Source organism: Mustela putorius, unplaced genomic scaffold, assembly GCF_011764305.1.
Source record: "Mustela putorius furo isolate JIRA1106 unplaced genomic scaffold, ASM1176430v1.1 tig00003962_pilon_pilon_pilon, whole genome shotgun sequence".
Lineage (NCBI taxonomy): Eukaryota > Metazoa > Chordata > Mammalia > Carnivora > Mustelidae > Mustela > Mustela putorius.
In genome coordinates, this window is record NW_025422106.1 from 18,063,594 (window position 1) to 18,085,825 (window position 22,232).

The following is a 22,232-nucleotide window of genomic DNA, read 5'->3' on the forward strand; positions in this document are numbered from 1 at the left end:
GCCAAAAAGAAAAAAAAAAAGGTGTGCAATGAGACAGGTGCAAGAAGTGACTCCACTGTTATCTTAGGGTTGGTTCTCTAGGTATGAAACATACACTGGGAGGTGAAGCCCACCTAATCCCTGGGAATAGTTGTCAGGAGGGTGATGGAAAGGTGAACGTTCAACTGAGCAGAAATATCCAGCAAGGGTAAGACAAACTTCTCATACAGAATAGCCATGGAATGTTCCAGAAGAGATCTAACACATCCTTGGGGGAAACCAAGCAGGTAACATATTCCTGGAAATCCAGCAGGCAGCAGGTAGGAAGAGGGCACAGGGCTGCCTTCAGAGGATCAAGCAAGCAACTGTAAAAAGAACTTGTAACGGGGACCATGACCCCAGGTACAGCCTCTGCCAGATACATCCATCATCTCAAGAGTAATGAGAACATTGACTCAGAGGCACCCTGCTCCCCAGAACACCCAGATGTGGTGGAACACGGGGCCGCATTCCAGTGTGTCTGGGCTGCTGTGTCTTGAACCCATGCTGCCCCTGGTCTGCCTTGCCTGGGCACAGGGACAGCAGGAATCTTGTCAGTAGGGTTAGAAACAGAAAGTGAGGGCAGCATAAGAAAATGGTAGCAAGACTGTGGATGTTTGCAACCATGCTCCTTCACTTTTTCCGGGCTTTTTTGCCTCCTTAAAGTCAGAGAATCCCTCCTGAGTCCTGCTCCCCACATTTGGCGACAGGCAAGGGGAACCTCTTTGCAGTCAGACTTGGCTCCCCAGAAGTGTGTTTTTTTTTTTATTTATCCACTTGCCTTGGCCCTGTGACCCTATGTTTGGCATGGCAGTCTGTTGGCAATGGGCAGATCAGCTCTGAGACTGACCCAGGCATCCTTGGAGAGAACCAGGTACCAACGCCTACTGGTCACTGAATCTCTGTATTAATAATTATCTCCTATCTGGCAGCTGAGCTCCATTATTCATTGTGCATAGTGTCTGGCACACAGTAGGTTTTCAACTCAGGATAGTCTGACTCCAAAGTCTGTATTCTTCTGCAAATCCTGCCCACATTTTAGTAGAGCCCATGATTGTTTAGGGTATTCAGTTCCAAAAGAAAGAGCTGGAAAGATGGGCAGGTAGGCAGGGCTCAGCAGACAACCAGAAGCCTGGACTGGTGCCACTGGTCTTCCCAAAAACATCAGCATGGCCCATCTCAGACCAGGAGCCAGTCTAAGGGGTCTGTCTCCACCTGCTAAATACCTCGGTGTCATCCTCGCCGTGCCTAGCAAGAATTCTGCCACAGACCCCTGGAGCCCCCTCCATCGCTGCCCTCCAGGCAGCTTTCCTTCCATGCCTTCCTACAGCACCCGGCACCACCCTCTCTGCAGGGCCATTCCTAGAAGGTGGACTCATTCCTGTATCTCCAACCCCTGAGACAGTGCCTAGAACACAAGTGGCGGGCTGCAGATGTCCACTGAGTGAATGGAGGAGCAGTGACCATGGCCCCAGATGGAACAACATCTCAGTTTCCATTCTCACAGCGGAATAACAGCTCTGCCCCTCCCCTGCAACCGCTGGGGGCTTAAGCAGGTTGCAAACCACAAACAGAAACGTTCCCTGCCTGGGCAGAGGGTTTCTTTCCTCCACAGAGCACTTTCAGACCCATTATAGCCCTTTTGATCTTTACAATTCTACTGAAAGTTACTCTTGCCAGCACTTGCGAGATGAAGGATCCAGAACCAACGCGATGAAATAGTCCCCACATTGGTGCAGAGCCAGCACTGGAAGCTGGGGCTGCCTGGTCCCCAATTCGTGCTTGACTTTTCTCTTCCACCCAGATATCTCCCGTAAGTGCCTACTATGTGCTGGGTCTGGAGCCAGGTACTGGGGATCCAGAGATAAAAATGCCACCACCCCTCTGGCATGCAAGAGAAGACAGACCCTGGGGCCTTAGCAGAGACAGCAGCCAACCTGTTGCTGAATCTCATTTGAAACTTCCATCAGGCCAGGGCCCAGCCCCCCACCAGCCATGCTGCAGGTCCAGCTGGAAAAGCGTCTGGTTCCCCACATCCCATTTCGCAACCTCAAGTCAAACCCAATATGGGATTCTCCCATGAGCTGTCAGGAGGGATTCATCAGCAGAAGTCTGGCCTTCCCAGGGACTCTCCAGGTGAGCAGCCAGAGTGCCTTCAAGTCGCCCTCTGTCTCTGTGAGTCATCCACCAAGAGCACATTTCCTCACAAAATGTTTGCATCAGAAGAGAACACTCAGAGTCACCCATTCCTCCCCTTCGTGCTGTTTTCCCAGCTGACAGACTTGCAACTGCGTGATGCTCTTTCTTTCTGCACGGCGAGCACACATTCCCCCCTCCTGCACGGTCTAAAGCTCTCTGGACAGTTGCCCAGTGGACAAGGCCCCAGCTGCACTCAGGCTCGGAGGGAGGAGGCAGGAGGGCCTCTCAGTGAAACGGGCGCAGGAAATGTCACATCCCAGCAGTTGCATGCAGGGGTCCGGAAGAGAGGGTCATGTGACCATCTCATACATTCTAATAATGCCAAGCGGACCTCTCACAACCCATGCACATAGAAGGGAACATCAGGTGAACCACTCTTCAGCTGTAGGACCTTGGACCAGATTTTTAGCCTCCCAGAGCCTCAGTTTTCTCATCTGCACACTGGGCGGAATAAGGCCAACTTTAGCGGGCTTTGTGAGCTGGAAAGGACAGAAAGGGTATAGAGCAGTCAGCATAGTGCTTGGCTTGTGGTCAGTGCTCAGTGACTCTTCCTTCTTCCCCGTCCACCCCAAAAGTTGCCTCTAAGGAGAATAATACTAATGATGTCTTAAAAGAGATGGTGGCCTCCTGGTTGGGAAGAGGTGACAAGTGGTTCCCAAGGGGCTTCTTGGTTTCCAGGAATAGGCGCTTTCATGGGTATTTGTTGTAATTGTAGGGAAAACACACTCATGCAACAGTCCTCGGAAGGAGAGAACTAGTCAGAAACTCTGTTGCAGGAACTGATGAAGGAGCAAGCAGAGATTTAGTAAGATACAGTCCTTGCCTTGCAAGAGCGGACTGTCTCTGGCAGGCCCCCTCGGCCTCCCTCCTCCTGCTGTGTTTTATCTTTTAAACAGGCTCATAGCAACTTCAGGAAACAGAAAGGCAGGTTCATTTTGCTTCCTGGAAGCCCAGTGACCCATTTAACAGACGTTCTCACTTCCCAATCGTGTGAAATGTGTTTTAGGAGTTTGAAAGAGGCAAACCAAACAAATTATACTAAATAGTTGGCTTTAATACACATTCTTTGGAAAACAGCCTAATGAGAAATTTCAGTAACTCATTGAGGGGAAACTCAGTCAACTTGGTGGAGGGGGGCACTGGTGTGGAAAGGGAAAGACTAAATTTTGGAAGCATTTTGGAGCAGTACAATTTCATTTCCTTCAAGGGTAATAAGCAAGAACAGACAAGAAACCCACCGCCTAGAAGCCCTAAAGGTCAGGATTAATGAGGGGGCTGAATGGTCTGAAGCTTGCAGGCTTAGCCGTGTGCTGGTGAGTGGGTAATTCAACAACCCTTGAGGGAACTTATACATAATTTATTTTCTTAAGTAGGTACATGGTGTAGAAATGTTGTTTGCACTATTAATTGAACCAGGAAACTGTGTCTGCGTGGGTATCAGCCATTCTTAACCTTTCCCAGTAAGGGCTCCACTTTCCATTTCCCAGACTCTGTAAGGCAAGGGACCCCAGCAGGTCACACCAATCCTGGATGCTTGCACCCGGGGCCAGCATGGGCGGCCAATCTTTCCCGTATTCCTGGACACAGTGCCCTGAGACGGGGATCCCGGCCATTAGTTCCAGCCCCTGGCATGGGCATACATACAGACCCAAGGCATCAAGCCCAGGTCAGATCTCGGCTCTGTCCCCAAGCTAGCTGTGTGACCCAGAGCAGGTCACTTCACCTCTGTGGACCTTAGACTCCCATATGAAAAAGAGAGGTTTAGAGGAGAAGATGCTTGCCCTTTTCCAGGATGCCTCTGACTCTGAGATACACCCCTTCCCCCACTACCAGGTGGGAGAGCCCTGTGTTAGCAAGCTCTAATCTCTTGTTTCCTGAAGCCGGGACCAGAGAAGATTGGGAGTGGGGCTGGTATTAGAGCCATAACTACAAGGGACAGGGGGCAAAGAGCACAAGCTTCAGAAGTAGGCAAAGACGAATTTTGCCCTGAGTCCTCCACTGACCAGCTCTGTGACCTGGCTCTGAGCCTTGACTTTCATATCTGTAAAATGGGGGTGATAATACCAACCTTGGGGGCTGTTGGCAAATAGTAGCGACGGCAGCGATAAAGTCAACAGTACCCCAAGGAGGGTAGCAAACTCCAGATCTACCCTAAGAGTTACAGGAAGGCAGTGAGAACTTCTCCCCATCCCCACATCTGTGTTCCTTTTGTTTAGAATGTGTCAACTTCAGATTGATGGGATCTTTTCACTTTACCAATAACTGGTCACAGTTCAGTTGGAATTCACGTATAGATTTTCAGAGTGGTTGGTATGCATGACAACATCTCTCTGTCTCCTCCAGAACTCCATGGTGCCCGTCATCTCTCGGGCTGCCCAGGGCTTCAGCAACAGGCTTAGCAGCATTAAGGAGTAAACAGTCAGTGACACAGGGAGGTCTTCATCTCCTCTAACTACTTTGAGATGAGCTCGGTATTTAGGGACCTAAGCAGAGAGGACAGGAAGCCTCAATCCCCCATTCAATTCATCTCGGCCTCCCTACCCACAACCCAAATGAAAAGGGAAACCAAGTGACCCCTTCCCTGGTATGGATTCATAACTAGTCAAGATGTCTATTACACAATTCTCCAAACCAACCCACTTACATCCTACCATTTAGGCCATCCAACCACGCGGCAAGGTTATCTTGCTGGGTTTGTCAATGAGGCAATGCACCGGGGACAGAAAATGCCATGTTCAGGACCATGACCATGGACTTGACCAGTGGTAGAGAGCTGTCTTGATCACATCCTGTCTGGCCCCAAATTCCAGGCTTCCTTCCTTGTGACTTCCCTGCTGATTAAAGTCTCACCCACAAGTCCCAGCTCTACTACCTACCTCCTGAGCAGCCTCAGTCTCTTCAACTGTGAAATGGGGATGTGATCACCAGATGCCTCCATATCAGGAGAGCTGGACCATAATTAGGGAAGAGAGAACACCTATGGAAATGCCAAGCAGGGCCCTGCACAGAGTAGAGGATCAGGAATGGTTGGTTTCCTCTCCTTCATGGGGCCACTGGGTCCGTAGGCAGTCTAGGCTATAACGCACCGTGCAAATGTTAGCAATGAAGGTTAATTTCACGGACTCATGTTTATCTCAGGATCCCGCATACCCCTCACCCTCTGCGGCCTGCTGCCTCCTGGAGATCCAGGTTTAAAATGTACACCTTAACTCTTACAAACCAATGCAACTGACTAATTCTAGACTCTTAGCAACCCAGTGGGTCCAACCCTGCCATCCGTGATGGGGCTGTCAGCACTTACCGGGAGCGCGGAGTGATTCCTGGGAGGATGGCAGGTCTGAAGCAGCAGCGAGCTGGGCCTGACAGTCCGGTCTTAAATAAATTGTATTTTCTGGCTGGGGACGATAAGACAAGACATCTGAAGCGTGTGTTACACTTACACATCATTATGCTCCCGAAATGGGGAAGGAGAGCTGCATCTTGTCCCAAGTTTGTAGCAAAATTGTGCAGTGTGTACATAGCTCTCAGGCCTTTGATGTTGAGCAGAGAGGAAAATAATCCTCTCGGAAACACCAGGCAGGAGCCGCGGGCTCCGCAGCACAGTGAGAGAGGCTGGGAGAGGCGTGCAGCCCGCACGAGCCTGCTGCTGTCTCTGAGCCCCTTCTCCTGCCCCCACAAAGGGAGACTGTCTTAGCTCCCGAAAGGATTATTTCCTCTAATACCTTCATGCAGAAGCAAGCAAAAATGCTTAGGTACAATGAAGTGGGAAGCTGAGAAGGGCCTCAGCAGACAAAGGGAGAGGAGGGTGGGGAGAGCGGGGGGGGGGGGGGGGGGGAGGGGGGGGGGGGGGGGGGGGGGGGGGGGGGGGGGGGGACAAGTGTCAAAAAGGCTGGTCAGTGCCAAAGGACGCCTCCCAGAGGTGGGCAAGGGCATGTGGTTTGGCACACCCTGGAGTCCCTTTGTGTATTCAACAAAACAGACACAGTCCCTACCCTCTCAGAGCTTGCAGTCTAGCGAAGACATGTCCAAGAAACAGCCACATGGATCACCAGCTAGTTACACGCTTTGATATGCTCCATAAAGGGACAAAACGGGAAGTGCGAGGTTGTAAGACAGGACATCCCCATTGAAACGGAGGCTGGGAGCAGGGATGTGGGGAGAGACTGACACCATGGGCCCCCGCAGGAGCCACCCCCAGGGCCCAGGGTGGGTAGCAGGCCTGGCGAGGGGGCAGCCAAGGATGGGGAGTGAGTCTCCGTCACTGCCACCGCAAAGACTCGTCTGGTCCCTCCTCTGTAGGGGAGATTTGGATGCCCGAGGCTTTGGCCGTGCCAACCCAGTGCCCAACACAGAGCAGGCACCGTGTCAATGACCAGCTGAAGGGAGCAAGCCCCCAGAGCCTCCATCTCCTGTTGGAAGTGGGAAAGCTGAGGGAGACTTCTGTAAAGGAAGTTCAGACCAAACCCGTTCTCACTGCGCAGCCTTGGACAAGTTGCTTCTTCCCTGCCAAGTCCGCATTTCCTTCCCCGTGAAGTAAGGCAGGTCGGCGAGATGGTCTGCAACACCCCTCGGAGCTTCTGCACCTTGTCACCCCCCCTCGGAAGCTCACGGAGTGTTGATGCCCTCTCTCGACCCCACCCACCCTGCATGTCTGGGATCAGAGACACTGGGCTGAGTCCAACCTTGGCCCCAGTGGGTAGGGGGTCATATTCTAACCCCAGCCCGATGCTCTGGAGTTCAGTTACCAAGTTTGGGGATGGGGGAATTGGAGTTTGCAATAATCCAGTGCAAAGCTGCAATGTACTTTTACTTACGAATCGCCTCATATAGATAGGTAGTTCATATTAGAATCAATTTTGGAGCCATCAACCCTATTTAGTGGATCTACAAAGAAAAGTCCTAGCAGAACACCAAAAGTCACCCCAGATGTGTTCAAGCCCTTGCCAGGCGTGTGCTAACTGTAACATTCTCTCCTCTGTTCATTATGGTGGTCCCAGGGAACATCTCTCTGGAGGACAAATTTGTTAGCCAAGTCTGGTTGCTATAAACAATAGCAATGATAAAGCTCAGGGGTTTTTTGGAAAATCATGTTCCAGCTGTCCTCCCCCACTATGAAGCTAGGGGAGCAGGTGTTGGCTGTCCTGAAAGAGTGTGGCAGGTCGGAGACTCAGACATTTTATACAGTGAAGAAAACATGAACTCTGATGTTTTGCCGGGGCTTCCCATGGGTCCTGAAGGCAGGTAGCAGGCTTTGTACTTCTTTGCAATCCCCATAATCCTCGCACATAGGAGGATCCCATGCCTATGACCACTGATGGGCTGATGGAAAAAGCAAGGCACAGAGAAAGAGACTAGGGCTCAGAAAGGTCCCAGTGACAAAGGACCAGGAGAGCCAGCCAGAAAGAGCATGCGTATTAGACATTCATGGATTTCATATCTCAGCATCTCTACTTAATAGCTGTGTGACCTTAGGCAAGTCGCTTAGCATCTCTGGGCCTCAGTTTCCTCCTCAGCATTATGGGAGCAGAAATTCCCAGAAGAGTCATGGTTTCAAGAGTTAAAGGAGATAACATAGGTGAGTGTCTAGCAGTGTCTGGCACATTGTAGAAGCTTCTCTTCCTTCCTTCCATCTGACCCTCAAGATCTGCATAAGAAAGGCAGCCTCCAGCACTTGCCCCTGTGATTTATCTGCCTCCACACTGAAGGGTGGGAGGCCAGAGAGCCCCCCCACCCCACACCGTGGCCTCCATGCTGCAGGAAGGGACCGCTTAGAGGAAGCAAGGCCAAGGAGAGGTCTGGTCCCAAACCTCAGTGGCTACAGGAACCCAATACAGTTGGCCTGGCTCTCTTCCAGCCAATGTTGCCAGACGTAATTTGGCTTCTGCTCGAGGTTCCAAAGCAGTTATGTAAGCATAATAACCCATTGCATTTGTAGAAAGCTTTTATGGTTCTCAAAACACGTTGTGCATGTACTACCCCAGCTGATCTTCTCGGTAACCTTGAGAAGTGGCTAAGGAAAGGGCACAAACTCCCATTTTATAGATGAAGAAGTTGAGGCTTGGAGGGTATATTTGGTTCATGACTCATGAATGGCAACATCAAACTTGGACAAAGATCTCTGCATTCCTTGCCTTGGGCTCTTCCCACACCATCACACCATCGCACTACATCGTTGTAATCATGTAATCATCAGGCAAAGGTGGCCCAAATACCTCCTGGGTGCCGGGCCATGGAATAAGTCCTTGGATACAGAAGTGAGAGGCAGAGTCAAGTTCAGGAGAGATGTAGGACCAACTGTTTGGGATGTGATAACTGTCATGGTGAAGGAGCCAGGGGAACAGGGAGGAAGGACGTAGCCGAACTTGGTCCAGGGACTCAGGAAGGCTTCCTGGGAGGACGAGATGCATCAGTCCCGTCTCAGACAACAGTTAGGAAGAGGAGTGAGAGGAGCTGCAGATAGCAAAAGCAGCAAATAGAAAGAAGTGTGTGAACCAGCATGTTGTCTGATCTGATTCCATCCACCCACTCAGCACTCACTCATTCCTTCATTCATTCAACATATTTTTCTGGAGCACCCCCATGTGTCAGGCACCAGACACAGCAAATAAGCAGTAGTCCCTGAATGCACAGAGTTTCCCTTCTAGTGGATTCCCGTGGACACGGATGTGGAAGGGTAGGATGGAGTGGGCAGAGGGCATCTGTATGGTGGGCCTGGATTTAAGCCTACAGGTGCTGGGGATCACTGATGAATTTTAAGGACAGGATTAGCAAAGTGAGGTTTGCATTTCAGAAAGCAGGTGCCACAGCGAAGTTAAAGTATGGGCTCAAGAAGGCGGTCTGGAATCCAGGAGCCCAGGCAAGCAATGAATGGGTCCTGAGTTATGGCAGTGCCGTAGGAAAAAGGCAGAATGCATGCCAGATGTAGAAACAGCCTTGACAAGTCTTTGTGGTTAATTGGACATGGAGGTGAGGAAGAGTAGACAGCCACTCTGAGGGTCTGGCTCAAACCTCTTGGACGGGGGTGATGCTATTCCCTAGGACAGGAGTATAGCAGAACCATCTGGTTGGGGCAGGGAACCTGAGGAAGTTTGTTCCCACTGGGATTCGCTGAGTGTCTGGGGACTCTGGGTCCCCCTGAAGTCACACTCATCAGACACTGTGATCAGTGAGTCTGAAGTCCAGGAGAGAGCTCGGGGCTGGAGGTACAGATTGGCTTACAAATGATGTTCAACATTTGGAAGATAGACAGGACCACCTGGAGCAGGGGGTGCCCAGGGGGAGAAGACACCAGATTCCATCGCAACAAACCCAAAATGTGTCCATATTTTTCTTTGATACCTGAATCCTGCTTGGCAAAAGTCAGGCCATTAGCCACAGTGAAGAATCATGGCTCCTCCAGAGGGCTTGACTGGGACGGACCGTGGGGACTCTGGCCTGATGTCATCTCACCTCTCAGGTCTCACCAGTCTCTAGTCTGAAGTCACTCATGTGATTCTCTCCTTCTCCTCTTTCCCTCAGGTGTTTACAAAATATGGAAAGTGTTACATGTTTAACTCAGGCGAGGATGGCAAGCCTCTGCTCACCACGGTCAAGGGCGGGACAGGCAACGGGCTGGAGATCATGCTGGACATACAGCAAGATGAATACCTGCCCATCTGGGGAGAGACAGGTGAGCTGGGTATGGGGACTGGGGCTGTGGGTGATGGCAGAGGGGTACAGGACTCTGAAAGATCGGTTTGCTTTGGGTGGGCTGTCTTGGCCTGGGCTTTGAAGGAAGGCTTTCCATCAGCAGGACTACAAGATAGAGGTGAAGAGTAGGGATGTCCCTCATGGACTGTGATACTCAGGGCTTCCTCAGATTTCAGGAGATGGGAGAGGGGCAGATGACAGGAATACTGGAAAGGGAAGGCAGATAGCCTGAGGGGGTTGTTGGGAATGAGGCATGGAGAAGATATGATGTGCAGGTGCATGGCTTGATTTCAGGAGAAGAGGAAGACATGGACCATCTCCTTCCTCTTCCAACCATTTTGACTACCCCAACCCAGCCAGGAGGCCCAGCAGAAGGGAAAACATCTCTTCCCACTAGGGGAAGGTGGAGGAGCTTGCTGGGTTGGAAAGCCAAAGGGCATAGACTCAGGGACCTGGCACCAGGCCTGTGTGTACAGGCCCCTGAGTAAGTTCATCCACACATTCATCTGTGTATTTATTCAGCAAACTATTCATTAGCCATGTGTATACTATGTCAGGCTTTGCACCACAGTAAGGACATTAAGGCGAAAAAGACCAAGTCCTTGATCACAGCCTGGAGGAGGAGACACACGATCACAGTCCAGTGTGACATGAGTGTACCTGCACGAGGAGGACAGTGGTCTCCTCCTGGGTAGGATGGGTGGGTGTTCAGGGAAAGCATCATGGTGTTCAGGTGGGTGTTCATGGAAAGCATCATGGTTCCCCTGGCATTTGAACAGAGTCTTGGGATTATTCTGGATTATATGGGAGGGTCCTCACAAGAAGGGTGCAGGAAGATCAGACAGAGGAGTAGGTGAGGGAAGCAGAGATTGGAGTGATAAAGCTAATAAGCCTAGGGACGCTAGTGGCTTCTAGAATTCCCCCAGGTGGAGAAAGTAAAGAGGTGCCCAAGAGTTTGACATGGTTGCAAAGTAGACCCAAAGCAAGTTAAAGTATGGGCTCAAGAAGTCAGTCTGGAATCCAGGAGCCCAGGCAAGCAATGAATGTGTCCTGAGTTATGGCAGTGCTGTAGGAAAAAGGCGGAATGCATGCCAGATGTAGAAACAGACAAACAGTGTTGTCTTCAGGGTGTTATAGTGGGGAGTGGGGAAGGGGGTCAAGGATAAGCCTGGGGAGGGCCTCCATGGGAGAGGAGAAGGGAGAGAAGATTCTAGCAAGAAGGATACCCTGGGCCTTTAGATTAGAGTTGAGGTGAGTGAAAGCCAAGTAGTCCAGCCCCCACCTCTTCCAAGCCCCACCCCATCACTCCTGGAGCCAGCCCCCCAATCCTGAGCTCTGGCCCTGACCATGCCCAGGCATTCCAGGCTTCTGAGAGCAGCCAATGCTTCCACCCCAGGAATGACTGACTACAAATTCTAAGCTCCCTCCACAACCACTCTTTTCTTCCATGACTCTCACTCGATCTCCCTGTGGGGAGAGGTGAGCATGACCACTTCCCTCACTGTGTGGTGGTCCTCTGGCTCCTACAGTCAAGGAGTAAAATGGTTGCCACACACATCACTCCAACAATGCCTTCCAGTGGCTCACCTTAGGCTGAATCCAGGCCATCTGCTGCTTACTGAGAAGATGCCTGGTTGGCTCCATCCACTTCTTTAAATTTAGTGCCCCTGCCTTCCAGCAAACAGAGGGTGGTCTGGGTTTGTGCTGAGCTCTGGCATTCCCGAGAGCTGACCAGCAGAGCTTGGCTTTCCAGAACATCCCTGAGACCAGTCTGTGTCCTGGGACCATGGGCATCTGTAGACAGCCCTGAGTCCTAGGAACTGGGTCTTTGTCTCCCAAAAGAAGCTCTGCCTTGCAAACACTGGAACATCTTTGCTTCTTGAACCATCTGTGGAAAAGGGAGAAACAGTCAATAAAAATAGGTCCTGAAGACCTCATACCCACACCCTGACTACTGGTTAGTTATCTTTGCATGGTGATGTGGATTTCCTGCTCTCGATTTGGGAGCAAAAGCAAACATGTACACCCACACATGCACACACTCACACAATGCCAGGCACCTCGTCACACACATCTTTATGCAACACAGCTCCCTGTGGGGTCTGACCTTAGGTTGGAGCACTGGCCGCTGATAGCCCGTATGGTTCCAACCACAGGACCTACCCTCTGGGAATATGCCTTCTGCCTCCTGAAGCCATAGATGGATATAGCAGAAGAGCTCTGAGATCATCTCTTCCAGCCAATCCCCTTGCTCCTTGGTGGAGGGAGAACTGAGGCCTGGTGTGGTGAGCTTCTAAACATCACGCAGGAAAGTCATGGCCAAGCCAGGGCTCTACTTACTCAAGCTTTCTGACCACCAGTTAGCCCTAGTGGACCATAATCGTGCTCGAGGACCTGCTGTGTGCCTAACACCATGTAGGGCGTGGTCAGAGAGGCAGAAGACACCAGACCCTGCCTCTCAGGAGCTTATCATCTCAGTAGGCAGCCAAGCACTACACAGAACCCACAAGAGGACAGCCTTACTCCTGCCGGCAGCTTGTGCTATCTTTTATGATCCACCAGCCCCCCCTCACTTAAACCATGGCCTCTGGGGCTAGGTGGCTGGGGAAGGAGGCTGCATGAAGAAAGAGGGACTGAGAGCAAGGGCAGGGGCCAGAAGAAACTGGTCAGAGGAGAGACTAGTTGGTGCTGTCCAATAGAACTTTCTGCAGAAATGGAGGGAGCGCTCTCTAGGGGCACTGTCCAGTCCAGTCATCACAAAAGTGCTTTTGAAATGTGCTTACGGGAATGAAGAACTGAATTTAATAGCATGTCATTTTGATTAATTTAAATTGTCATGGGTTGGGGGGTGGCTAGCCCCTACCACATTGGGGAGCATAGCTTCAGACTGCTCTTGTCAGTTTCTTGGATGTTTGCCTCTATAGCCAGCTCCCACAGTAATATTCTTGGACTGTAATATTCCTCAGTTCTGACCCTCCCCCCACCAAGGCCATGAGGGGTAGAGAGGACCCTTTATCCCCCCACTTAGCCAGGGAAAGAGGCTGAGGTTAGGCGACTTCACCCTGGCCACCCAGCCTGATGGCCTGAATCCTTACATCCAGGCTCCCTCGACTAGACATTTCTTAAGGCTGAGAAGTCACTGAGCAATGGGCACCTCTTGGACACTCTGGTCACCTCAAAACCTCTTGTGTCCTGGGCTGGTGAGGAGTGAGCTCCATGGGGGTAGGAGTGAGGGGTACACACCTATTAAAGGATGAGGGGTGGACTCTGACAGGTGAGGGTTGCTTGTCTGTGAGGCCACCTGAAGAAGCATGGCCATCTTGCTCCTTGCTCTTTGCTCCAAAGGACTTTGGGCACCATGAGGCCTAGTCCTGCCATGATCTTCAAGAGGGAGGCTGCCTTCTGGACCTCCAAACCCTGTGACCCCACAGACACCATCTTCCTTCCTTGGCATTTCTGCCTCCTCTCAATTCCCAAGTCTTCGTTGGAGATATCTGGGTGATGGCGGAGAAGAGAGGAGTTAAAACATGGTGGTTGAGGGAGTAGCCACAGACAGCTTGATGGCGGGCAGTGTAGTAGGACAGGAAAGTACCATTACAGAGTCAGACCTAAGATGAAATCCCGAGCTCTCCTTTACCAGCTATGTGGCTGAGGACACATGAATGGGCCGCCATGTCCTCATGCCTAATAGAGGTCAACCACACAAAAAACTGATAGATTTTGGGGATGGCTGAAGGAAGACCACAAGAGCTCTCTGCAGACTGTAGGCAGTGGAAGGGTGATCATTTTGACCGTGGTGGGGGGGGAGTCATCAAACTGTCCCAGAGCCAGAGCTTATGCTATATGCTAAATATCCCAACCCTGTAACAGAGGTCCTGAAGTAACTCAACATCCATAAATCTCGTTCTGCGCAAAGCAGAGCCTCTGGGACACCCTTGCCTTGCCTCATGGAAAGCTTCATTGCTCATTAATTTAAGGGAGCAGTGAGCAAACCACTCCTTCGGGTATAATTCTGGCAGACAGGGAGGACCTTTGATGCCCTAGTGATTCTGACAAAGGTACCCCCTTCGAGTGCCCCCCCCCAGCCCTTTGGGCTCACACTTAGTGAAGCAAGATGACTATGGGAATTATCAAGTATCCTTTCCTCCAGGCTAACAACACACCACACCACACCACACCACACCAGGATGCCCTCTTGCCCAAACAATCTTATGCACGTCACCCTGGAATGAAGCCATTTTATTTTATTTTATTGTAAGATTTTATTTATTTGACAGAGAGAGAGAGATCACAAGCAGGCAGAGAGGCAGGTGGGGGGCGGGGGGCAGCAGGCTCCCTGCTGAGCAGAGAACCCGATGTGGAGCTTGATCCCAGGACCCTGGGATCATGACCTGAGCCAAACACAGAAGCTTTACCTATTGAGCCACCCAGGGGCCCAGAACTGTGCCATTTTAAAGAAGACGGGATCTGTCCCATATGGACCTCATCAGTATGGGCCCTGTGGAAGGTCGAGATTGGGGATATTCCATGTTACAGGAATAGGAAGGATCTGGGGACCCTGCTTAGACAAAGTGAAACACATTTATTCATTGCGGGGATTCTTAAACATGCTACGTCATGAACATCTGAGTAGGAATGTTGCAGGCAGCCTTTATTTCCCAAATGCCTTTGACCATGGAAACCTTTCTCACGGAGGAGCTCACAAAATAGAACGAGGACAGAAAAACCGTCCTGGACTGCAGAAGTGCAGATTTCATGGCCAGCGTTTTCTAAAGGAAATTAAATTGAAGGCAGGTGGGAGGTTGTTAAAAATGAAACTCTGTGTCGATGCCTCTGAGTAACTTCAAAAGATAAAAGACATAGGCAGTGGGTTATCTAGGTTGCACACGAGAGAAACCAAATTCAAACAAGCTTAGGCATAAAAGGAATTGTATTGCCCCCAGAATCCAAGGCAAGCTTCAACAGCCAAACAGCAGGCAAGCAAGGATGCAACATCAGAAAAACCAGGGCTCAGGCCCCCTCAGGGCTCTGCTTGTCCCGCCTCTCTCCTCTCTGAGTCACTTTATTCCCTCTCACTACAGACAGGTCCTTTTCCACACATATTTTTTTTTTCACACATGGCCGTCAATAGTTTGCTATTTTACAGTTCCTATCCTCAGCGAGAGACTATTCTGATTCTCTCCTGGGTCTCCTATTTAAAAAAAAAAAAAAAAAAAAAAAAACCAGGGAAAGAAATCATTGGCCCATTGGTCAGTTGGGAGTCCACATGTGGACCAATCAGCAGTGACCAGGGGAGTGAAATAATAGAAGGATCCAAGAGTCCTGAGGAAGTTGGGTGGATGGCAGCTGGGGAAGGAGTTCCCAAGAGATAGCCCCATGAAGGGCCATGCTGGGAGATGTAGAGCTGAGGGTAGGGCTGAGGTAAGGATGGGTCACCTCTGAGGAAACCGGAATTGGTATACAGAGAGCTCTTAAATGAACTCAAATTCTAGAGAGATCGGCTCAAAAGTTGGAAAGACCACAGATAAGCCTCCTCCCTTTCTCCCCTCCCTCTTTCCTTCATTCACCCCCTGCAAAGACACTTTTTATTGAATATAATCTGCCTCAATTTCTCCAAATCCTAGGATTTAGAAAAATGAACCTGAGGGGCACCTGGGTGGTTCAGTCAGTTAAGCATCGGACTCTTGATTTCGGCTCAGGTCATGATCTCGGGATCTTGAGATCGAGCCCTGTGTTGGGCTCTGTGTCTAGTGGAGAGTCTGCTTGAGATTCTCCCTCGCCGTCTGTCCCTCCCCAGCCTGCGTGCTCTCTCTCAAATAAATATTTTTAAAAAGTGAACAGGACGGTGGAAAGCATGAATTAAGTATGCAATAAATGATTGTTGAATCAATCAGAAAAAGAAAAAGGAAGGAAAAATGAACCTGATATTATATCTTTGAGCAAAGGAATTGTGTTGAGGGTCTATGCTTTAATGGGGGTAAATATCTGGTACCTAATTATCCACCACAAGCCTCCTCACCTCCTACTCTGTCCCCTTATTCACTTGGCTCTGGCCACAATGGCTTCCCTGGGATGCCTTGAATGCTCCAGGAACACTCTTACTTGAGGGCCTCTGCATTCTCCAATCCCTCTGCCTAGAATTCTCTCTGCTCAGATCCGCATGGCCAACTGCCTCACCTCCACCAAGCCTTTGCTCAGAGGTCACCCTCTCACGGAGGGCTACCCCGATGACTCACCCCAGTCCTCACCCCTCCTTCTCTCCTCCGCTTCTCCTTTTCTCCATGACGTGTGTCACCTTCAAAGACACCATGGGATTTACTTATTTATTATTTGTCGGTCCCCTTCTGCTTAAACATATGCTCCAAGAGGTCAGGGATCTTGGACTGTCGGGCTCACTGATGCACACCAGGGCAGTAAATATTGGTTAATACATTCATTGGGGCGGGGGGAAATCCTGTAACTGTGCACACTGACGGGTCCAGGGCAAGAGAGAAGCTGGCATTCCTGAGTGGCTGCTAGGTGCCCTGAACATTCAATCCCACGAGCTCTCTCAGTCATCCTAACCAGGTGTTGCAATCCCCACTATGAGATCAAGAAACTGGGGCCCAGAGAGGTTGAGTAAGCTTCCCAAGAACACGCATTTCATTAAGTAGCCGAACCAAGTTAAAAACCCACGCACGAACCCAAAAGCAATCCTCCTCTCACTACGTGCCTTTAATGTTCAAAATGTGATTGTAAAAGAGCTGCCACGAAAATAGCTCAGGGAAAAAAAATGGTCCAGGTGACATCTCTGAAGAGAGAACGGCAGATAATGATAGGTCTGTTAAATTTTTCCTTTTCTATTTTTCCCTCTTTTTTTTTCCCCCCTCAATAGCAGAATCCTTGTATTGAGCAAAAGCTTTATCACAGCCCCAGTATATAGAACAGATAAAGGTAGAGCTGCCCTGGTTCACCTGGAGATGTGATTGTCCCTTGCTCACTATGGCTGACCCTGAGGAACCCTAAGGCTCCAGGGAACCCAGTTTGAAAAGCACCAGATGGACACCTCATGTTCCCAGGATAAAAATGGTGTCCAATGGTGTGTACATCCCAGAGATCGACTCCAAACATCTCCCTCCCTTCTTTGGGCATGGTCAAAGGAGCTCATGATGTGTCTGCTGAGCTCTGGGGAAGCTGGCAGTCTGGACTTCTGGTTGAACACAGTAGATTGGACAGAAGTGTTCCTGGAGGCTCCCTCCATACACCCCACCCTAATGGCCATCGTGGGTTGGTTTTTTTGTTTTGTTTTGTTTTGTTTTTTTTAAGTATAAACACACAATGACGGAGAGGATGGGAAAGAAGGCAATAGTCAACGTCAGCAAGTTTTTGGAAGATGGAAGGCAGATGGTAATTACTCGGCGTGTGGCAGACAAAGCTGAGGGATAAGGGTCTGCACTGAAAAGCCGACTAAAGCCACACAGTTCTCACCACTGAACCCCAGAAAGAGTCCAAGGCATCAGAGTTGGATGCATCAGACAATGCTGAAGACAGGGATAAGAGAGAGGGAAAACTACGAGGATTAGTTCAGAGCCTCTAAAAGGAGCTGTTAAGTCTCTTAGATATCCAGACAAGTACCTCTCCGCACCCCAGCACCCGATGGGATGAAAGAGATCGGCTCTGGGCATGTGTAAACCAGACAGAAGTGAGGCATGGGTGAGGTGCCGTACAGAAAACAGGGAGAGGAGGTCAGGTTCTGCTTACTGAGTAGGGAGACCCCAACCGTCCTAATCTACCCTACCACCTCCAAACGGAAGTCTGGGGGAATCCCTTTCTGGAGAGACTGATAGACTCTTGAGGAAAGGTCCACGTAGAATGACAGGAGGGCGTCTGGGTGGCTCAGTGGGTTAAAGCCTCTGTCTTCGGCTCAGGTCATGATCCCAGGGTCCTGGGATTGAGCCCCACATTGGGCTCTCTGCTCAGCAGGGAGCCTGCTTCCTCCTCTCTCTCTCTCTGCCTGCCTTTCTGCCTGCTTGTGATCTCTACCTGTCAAATAAATAAATAAAATATTTAAAAAAAAGAATGACAGTCAGGAATCCCCAGACATGATGGCCTGGTTAGATACCCCCCCCCAGAGGGAAGTCCCTTAGCAAGTCCTCCCACACCCGGGAATGACTGTGCAGCATTTAAGTCCCTCTTCGTTATGAGTGGACAGCCAAAACATCTGGCTTTTGAGGGAAGCCACTGATAGGAAAGGAACCACACCAGCCAAACAAAAAAAGAAACTGTGAGGAAATAGAGATAATGATTAAAGCATAAGCTTTAGAGTCAGACAGAGCCTAAGTTCAAATCCCAGCTATAAAACTTACCAGCTGTGTGACCTTGGGCAAGTTACTTAACCTCTCTGACTCTGCATTCCATCACATCTAAAATAAGAATAATATTATTATCTACTTTGAGAAGTTGTTAGGAAGACTGAAATGAGTTAATATTTATAAAATACTTAGAAAAAGCCTGAATAATATTGGGCAGTGTATGAGTGTTTTATAAATACAAAACTAATGCAGAGAGCAGAAGGAAACATCAAACCCCTTTTTTAAACTTCTCATGAGATGAGAGATGATATTGCATCCATAAATACAAGCTATTAAAATAGGATGCTATTAAAAAGTAACATACAAAGAAAAAGTTGCGTTTTTTTTTAAACTCTTGGAAATTAAACTACAATTACATTTAAAAATAAAAAAAGAAGAAGAAGAAGTGTTGGACTTGGGGAAATTTCCTGAAAAATAAAATGAAAAGACAAACAGATGGAAAATGGAGAGAAAAAAGATATGAAAACGAGAGGGTAAACCCAGGAAGTCTGACACGCTCCTACAAAGAGTTGTAGAATAACAGACCAGAGAGAATGGAGAAGAGGATGTTGGCAGAGAAGTAAGACACGAAGAGTTCCCAGCCGAAGCATGTGATCAATAGCTAAAGAATTCACCAAGTCCTGACCACAGCCAGTGGCTGAACAACCCAGACCAAGAGGCATCCTCGAGGAATTCAGGCTAACAGAGATAAGAGAAAACCTTACAAGTTTTTGGAGAGAAAAAACAAATTGCCTACAGAAGATCTACACTCAGCACGAGCCGGAACTGCTCAGCGGATGCAATTAAAACCAGAGGACACTGGGCGGAGAGGAGAGATGGGAAATCTTTCTTTGCTAAGACAGAATTCTCTACCCAGCAAGCTACACATGAAGCATAAGGGTAGAATTTGATTTCAAATATATTCCAGGGGTGCCTGGGTGGTGCAGTCAGTAAAGCATCTGACTCTTGGTTGTGGCTTGGGTCACAATCTCAGGGTCATGAGATCAAGCCCCAGGTGGGGCTCCCTGCTCAGCTGCGAGTCTGCTTGAGATTCTCTCTCTCTCCTTCTCCCTTTGCCCCTCCTCCTGCTTGCAGGTACGCCCTCTCTCTCTCTCTCAAATAATCTTTAAATATATATAAATATACATTCCAAATATGTATATAATATAATTTCATACATAGATCAAATATATTGATATTATTTATTAATATTAATTATATATCATATATAATACTTCATAATACATCATATATTATATTAATATAATATTAATTATGTATATCTAATGGTGCTATAATCATAATTAATATATTAATTATATTTGCATGTTAATATAATATATACATTATATATTAATATATAAAATATATTTTTTGGAGAGAACATTTACATTCTACTCTCTTCACAGATTTCCATTATACCATATAGTGTTATCAACCATAGTCATGGTGTTTTATATTATACCCTCTAACCTTATTCATCTTGAAAGTTGGTATCTTTTTACCAACCTCTGCCTATTTCCCCCACCCTTACCCCCTGGCAACCACTCCTCTGTCTCTATGAGTTTGGGTTTCTTTTTTTTTTCCCCCACTTCTGTGATAGATATCTAGCAAACCAAAAAACAAAGCAAAGCAAAAACAATACAAAACAAAAAACAACCCAACAACCAAAAAGAAAAAGAAAACAGAACAGGAAATCTTTAGATACTACAAGGCTGGAGTGTGGATATTATTTTACCTAGTTCTGTAAAAGCTGGAGACTGGCTTAACCGAACTATCGTGTAAGTCTCCAAGAGGATAGAAAGAAAAGAAACACAGCAGGCCACCCCTCACAGAAGAAGTCTACGTCCTCACCTTCCATGGGAGGAATTTGGTGGCTAATACCTACAATTTTTAAAAACCAAGGAGTATCTTCCGAGCCATTGATGCCCAATGCAATATGAAAGTAAATACAAGTAAATACAAGAAAAAAGTAGTTTTTTTGGTTGGAAGTAGCTGTCTCTGAAAATTGGGCTTGGGGCTCAGGGAGAGGTGGAGCCAACACTGCTGTTTTTCATTAAAAGCCTTGCGGAATCATTTGGCTTCTTAAATTATGCACATACATCGCTTTGATAAAAATTAAAATTAAATTGAAAATGATCCGAACTTCTCTGCATAGCTGGAAAGCCTGAGCGCCTATCAGGAATAGCACGACTTCTATCTCCCGTCATAAATGGGACATAGCCAGACGGGATGCCGACGGTTGCTATGGTTTCTCTGACATCTCTGCTCCCAGGAAGCACTCCTGTCATGGTGCCTGGTGCTGGGGACGTTCCCGGAAGTAATCCTGAGAGTCAGGAACCCAGGGACGTGCAGCAGCCTGCTAGAGTTCCGGGCTATCGCTCGGAGGGGGTCTTTTCACTGGATGGGGCAGGGGAAGGGGTCTCCAGGGGTGCCAAGGAATCAGGAGACAGGACGCCACGAGTCAGAAGCACCATTGGAGGCAAGCATCCATGAAGCAGCCAGAAAACTGACTTTCACCGTTCTGAGAACTGCCTTACACACATGCGGAAAATATACCTGCTCTACTCCTACGTCGCAGCCTGGCTGACCATATGCAGATGAAGCAGACCCACCTCAGAGCTCATGCCCTCCTAGTTGGTAAATGGCCAAGGCAACCCACTGTGTGCCACACCCTCAGGGATACGCATGAAGGGCGCAGTCCAGGTTTGCAAGGAGTTCATGATCTAGGGACTATCCCCAGGGTTCCTTTTACGGAGGAGACGGAAATGCGTTGATCCAACAACCCTCACGTTGCTTGCGGGCTGCCAGACTTCTGCAGTCTGGGCACAAGTACGCAATTAAATGTCATCAAGTGCTCTAACTGCTAAGGATAGATGGGGCAGGTGATGGGTTCCAGAAGGGAGGAAAGGGGCAAATCAGGGGAGGCTTCCGAGAGGAGGTGACCTTTGGGCCTCGTCCCGGGCCTGGCTGCCAGGCGGATATTCAAAGGATGGGAGTTAGAAAGGGTGTGAGGCATAAGGAGGTGAGAAGCCAAACAGAGGGAAGGGAATCTGGAGCAAAAGTCCAGAACAGCCCAGGGTGTCCATGGTAGCTGACTCTAAGGTTGAGACCCAGAGCTGGACGGTTGGACAGAAGTCAGATCACATCAGGTCTGGTGTGTTCTGCTAACCCATCAAAGCTCTCCTGTGAGTCCTGCTCCCCAGAGGGTGGTCCTCCAAACAGCGACACCAGCATCCCCTTGAGGCTTGTCAGAAATGCAGAATCTAGAGCCCAACTCGAATCTGCATTGTAACAGGAGCCCTAGGCTGACTCATGTTCTAGGATGAGAAGCTCTGATCCAGACCACTGTCTCCCACCCTTTGGAAGTATGCAGATGCCTTTTTAACATCTTGACATTTCTCAGACGTCATTCCCCCCACATGAACGCTATCGTGCTTTTTATATTCACTGATTGAGAAAATACTCAATTACAGAAGGTAAGCTTTGAATGACTTTGACTTCCGTAATTATATCACAATCTATATACGTGATCTGTTTGGCATCTGCTTGTACCTAACTTCCATCACCAGCATGTGCAAACAGAATGTTTATAAATAGAATCTCAATCATCCACCAACATCCCTGATGGTTCCGGATACATGGCACTTCCTGATGGCTTTTCAAGGGTGATTTCTCCTGCATGCTGGTTGCCCACCCAGAATCATCAGCCTCCTTACCAAGGAGTTTATAATCTCTGAGCCTGAATGCACCAGGGAAACTCATTATTTAAAGAATCCTTGGGATAAATGTTTTTGTAATGAGAGCAGACCAAATTGCACACCGGTGCCTTCACGAATGTATGTTTTGTGGACCTTCTGTTTAACAGGAATGTGTCAAATGAAGCCGCTCTTCTTTGTTGCATAACTAAGACCCAACATTAACCCTCTCCTTCCCCAACATGGACAAATCACTCCATAGGACACAACATGCTTCACCTGCATCGTATCCTCTGAC

At 48.9% G+C, this 22,232-nt stretch overlaps 1 protein-coding gene across 2 annotated transcripts in view; it reads left to right on the forward strand.

The window, feature by feature from the left end:
• Positions 1–22,232, forward strand: part of ASIC2 (acid sensing ion channel subunit 2) — a 962,539-nt gene that overhangs the window by 868,511 nt on the left and 71,796 nt on the right. For both annotated transcript variants that reach the window (XM_004747088.3, XM_013053586.2), the window contains exon 2: positions 9,736–9,886. In XM_004747088.3, coding sequence (XP_004747145.1) covers positions 9,736–9,886 — 151 coding nt within the window. The remainder of the gene's footprint in view (positions 1–9,735; positions 9,887–22,232) is intronic.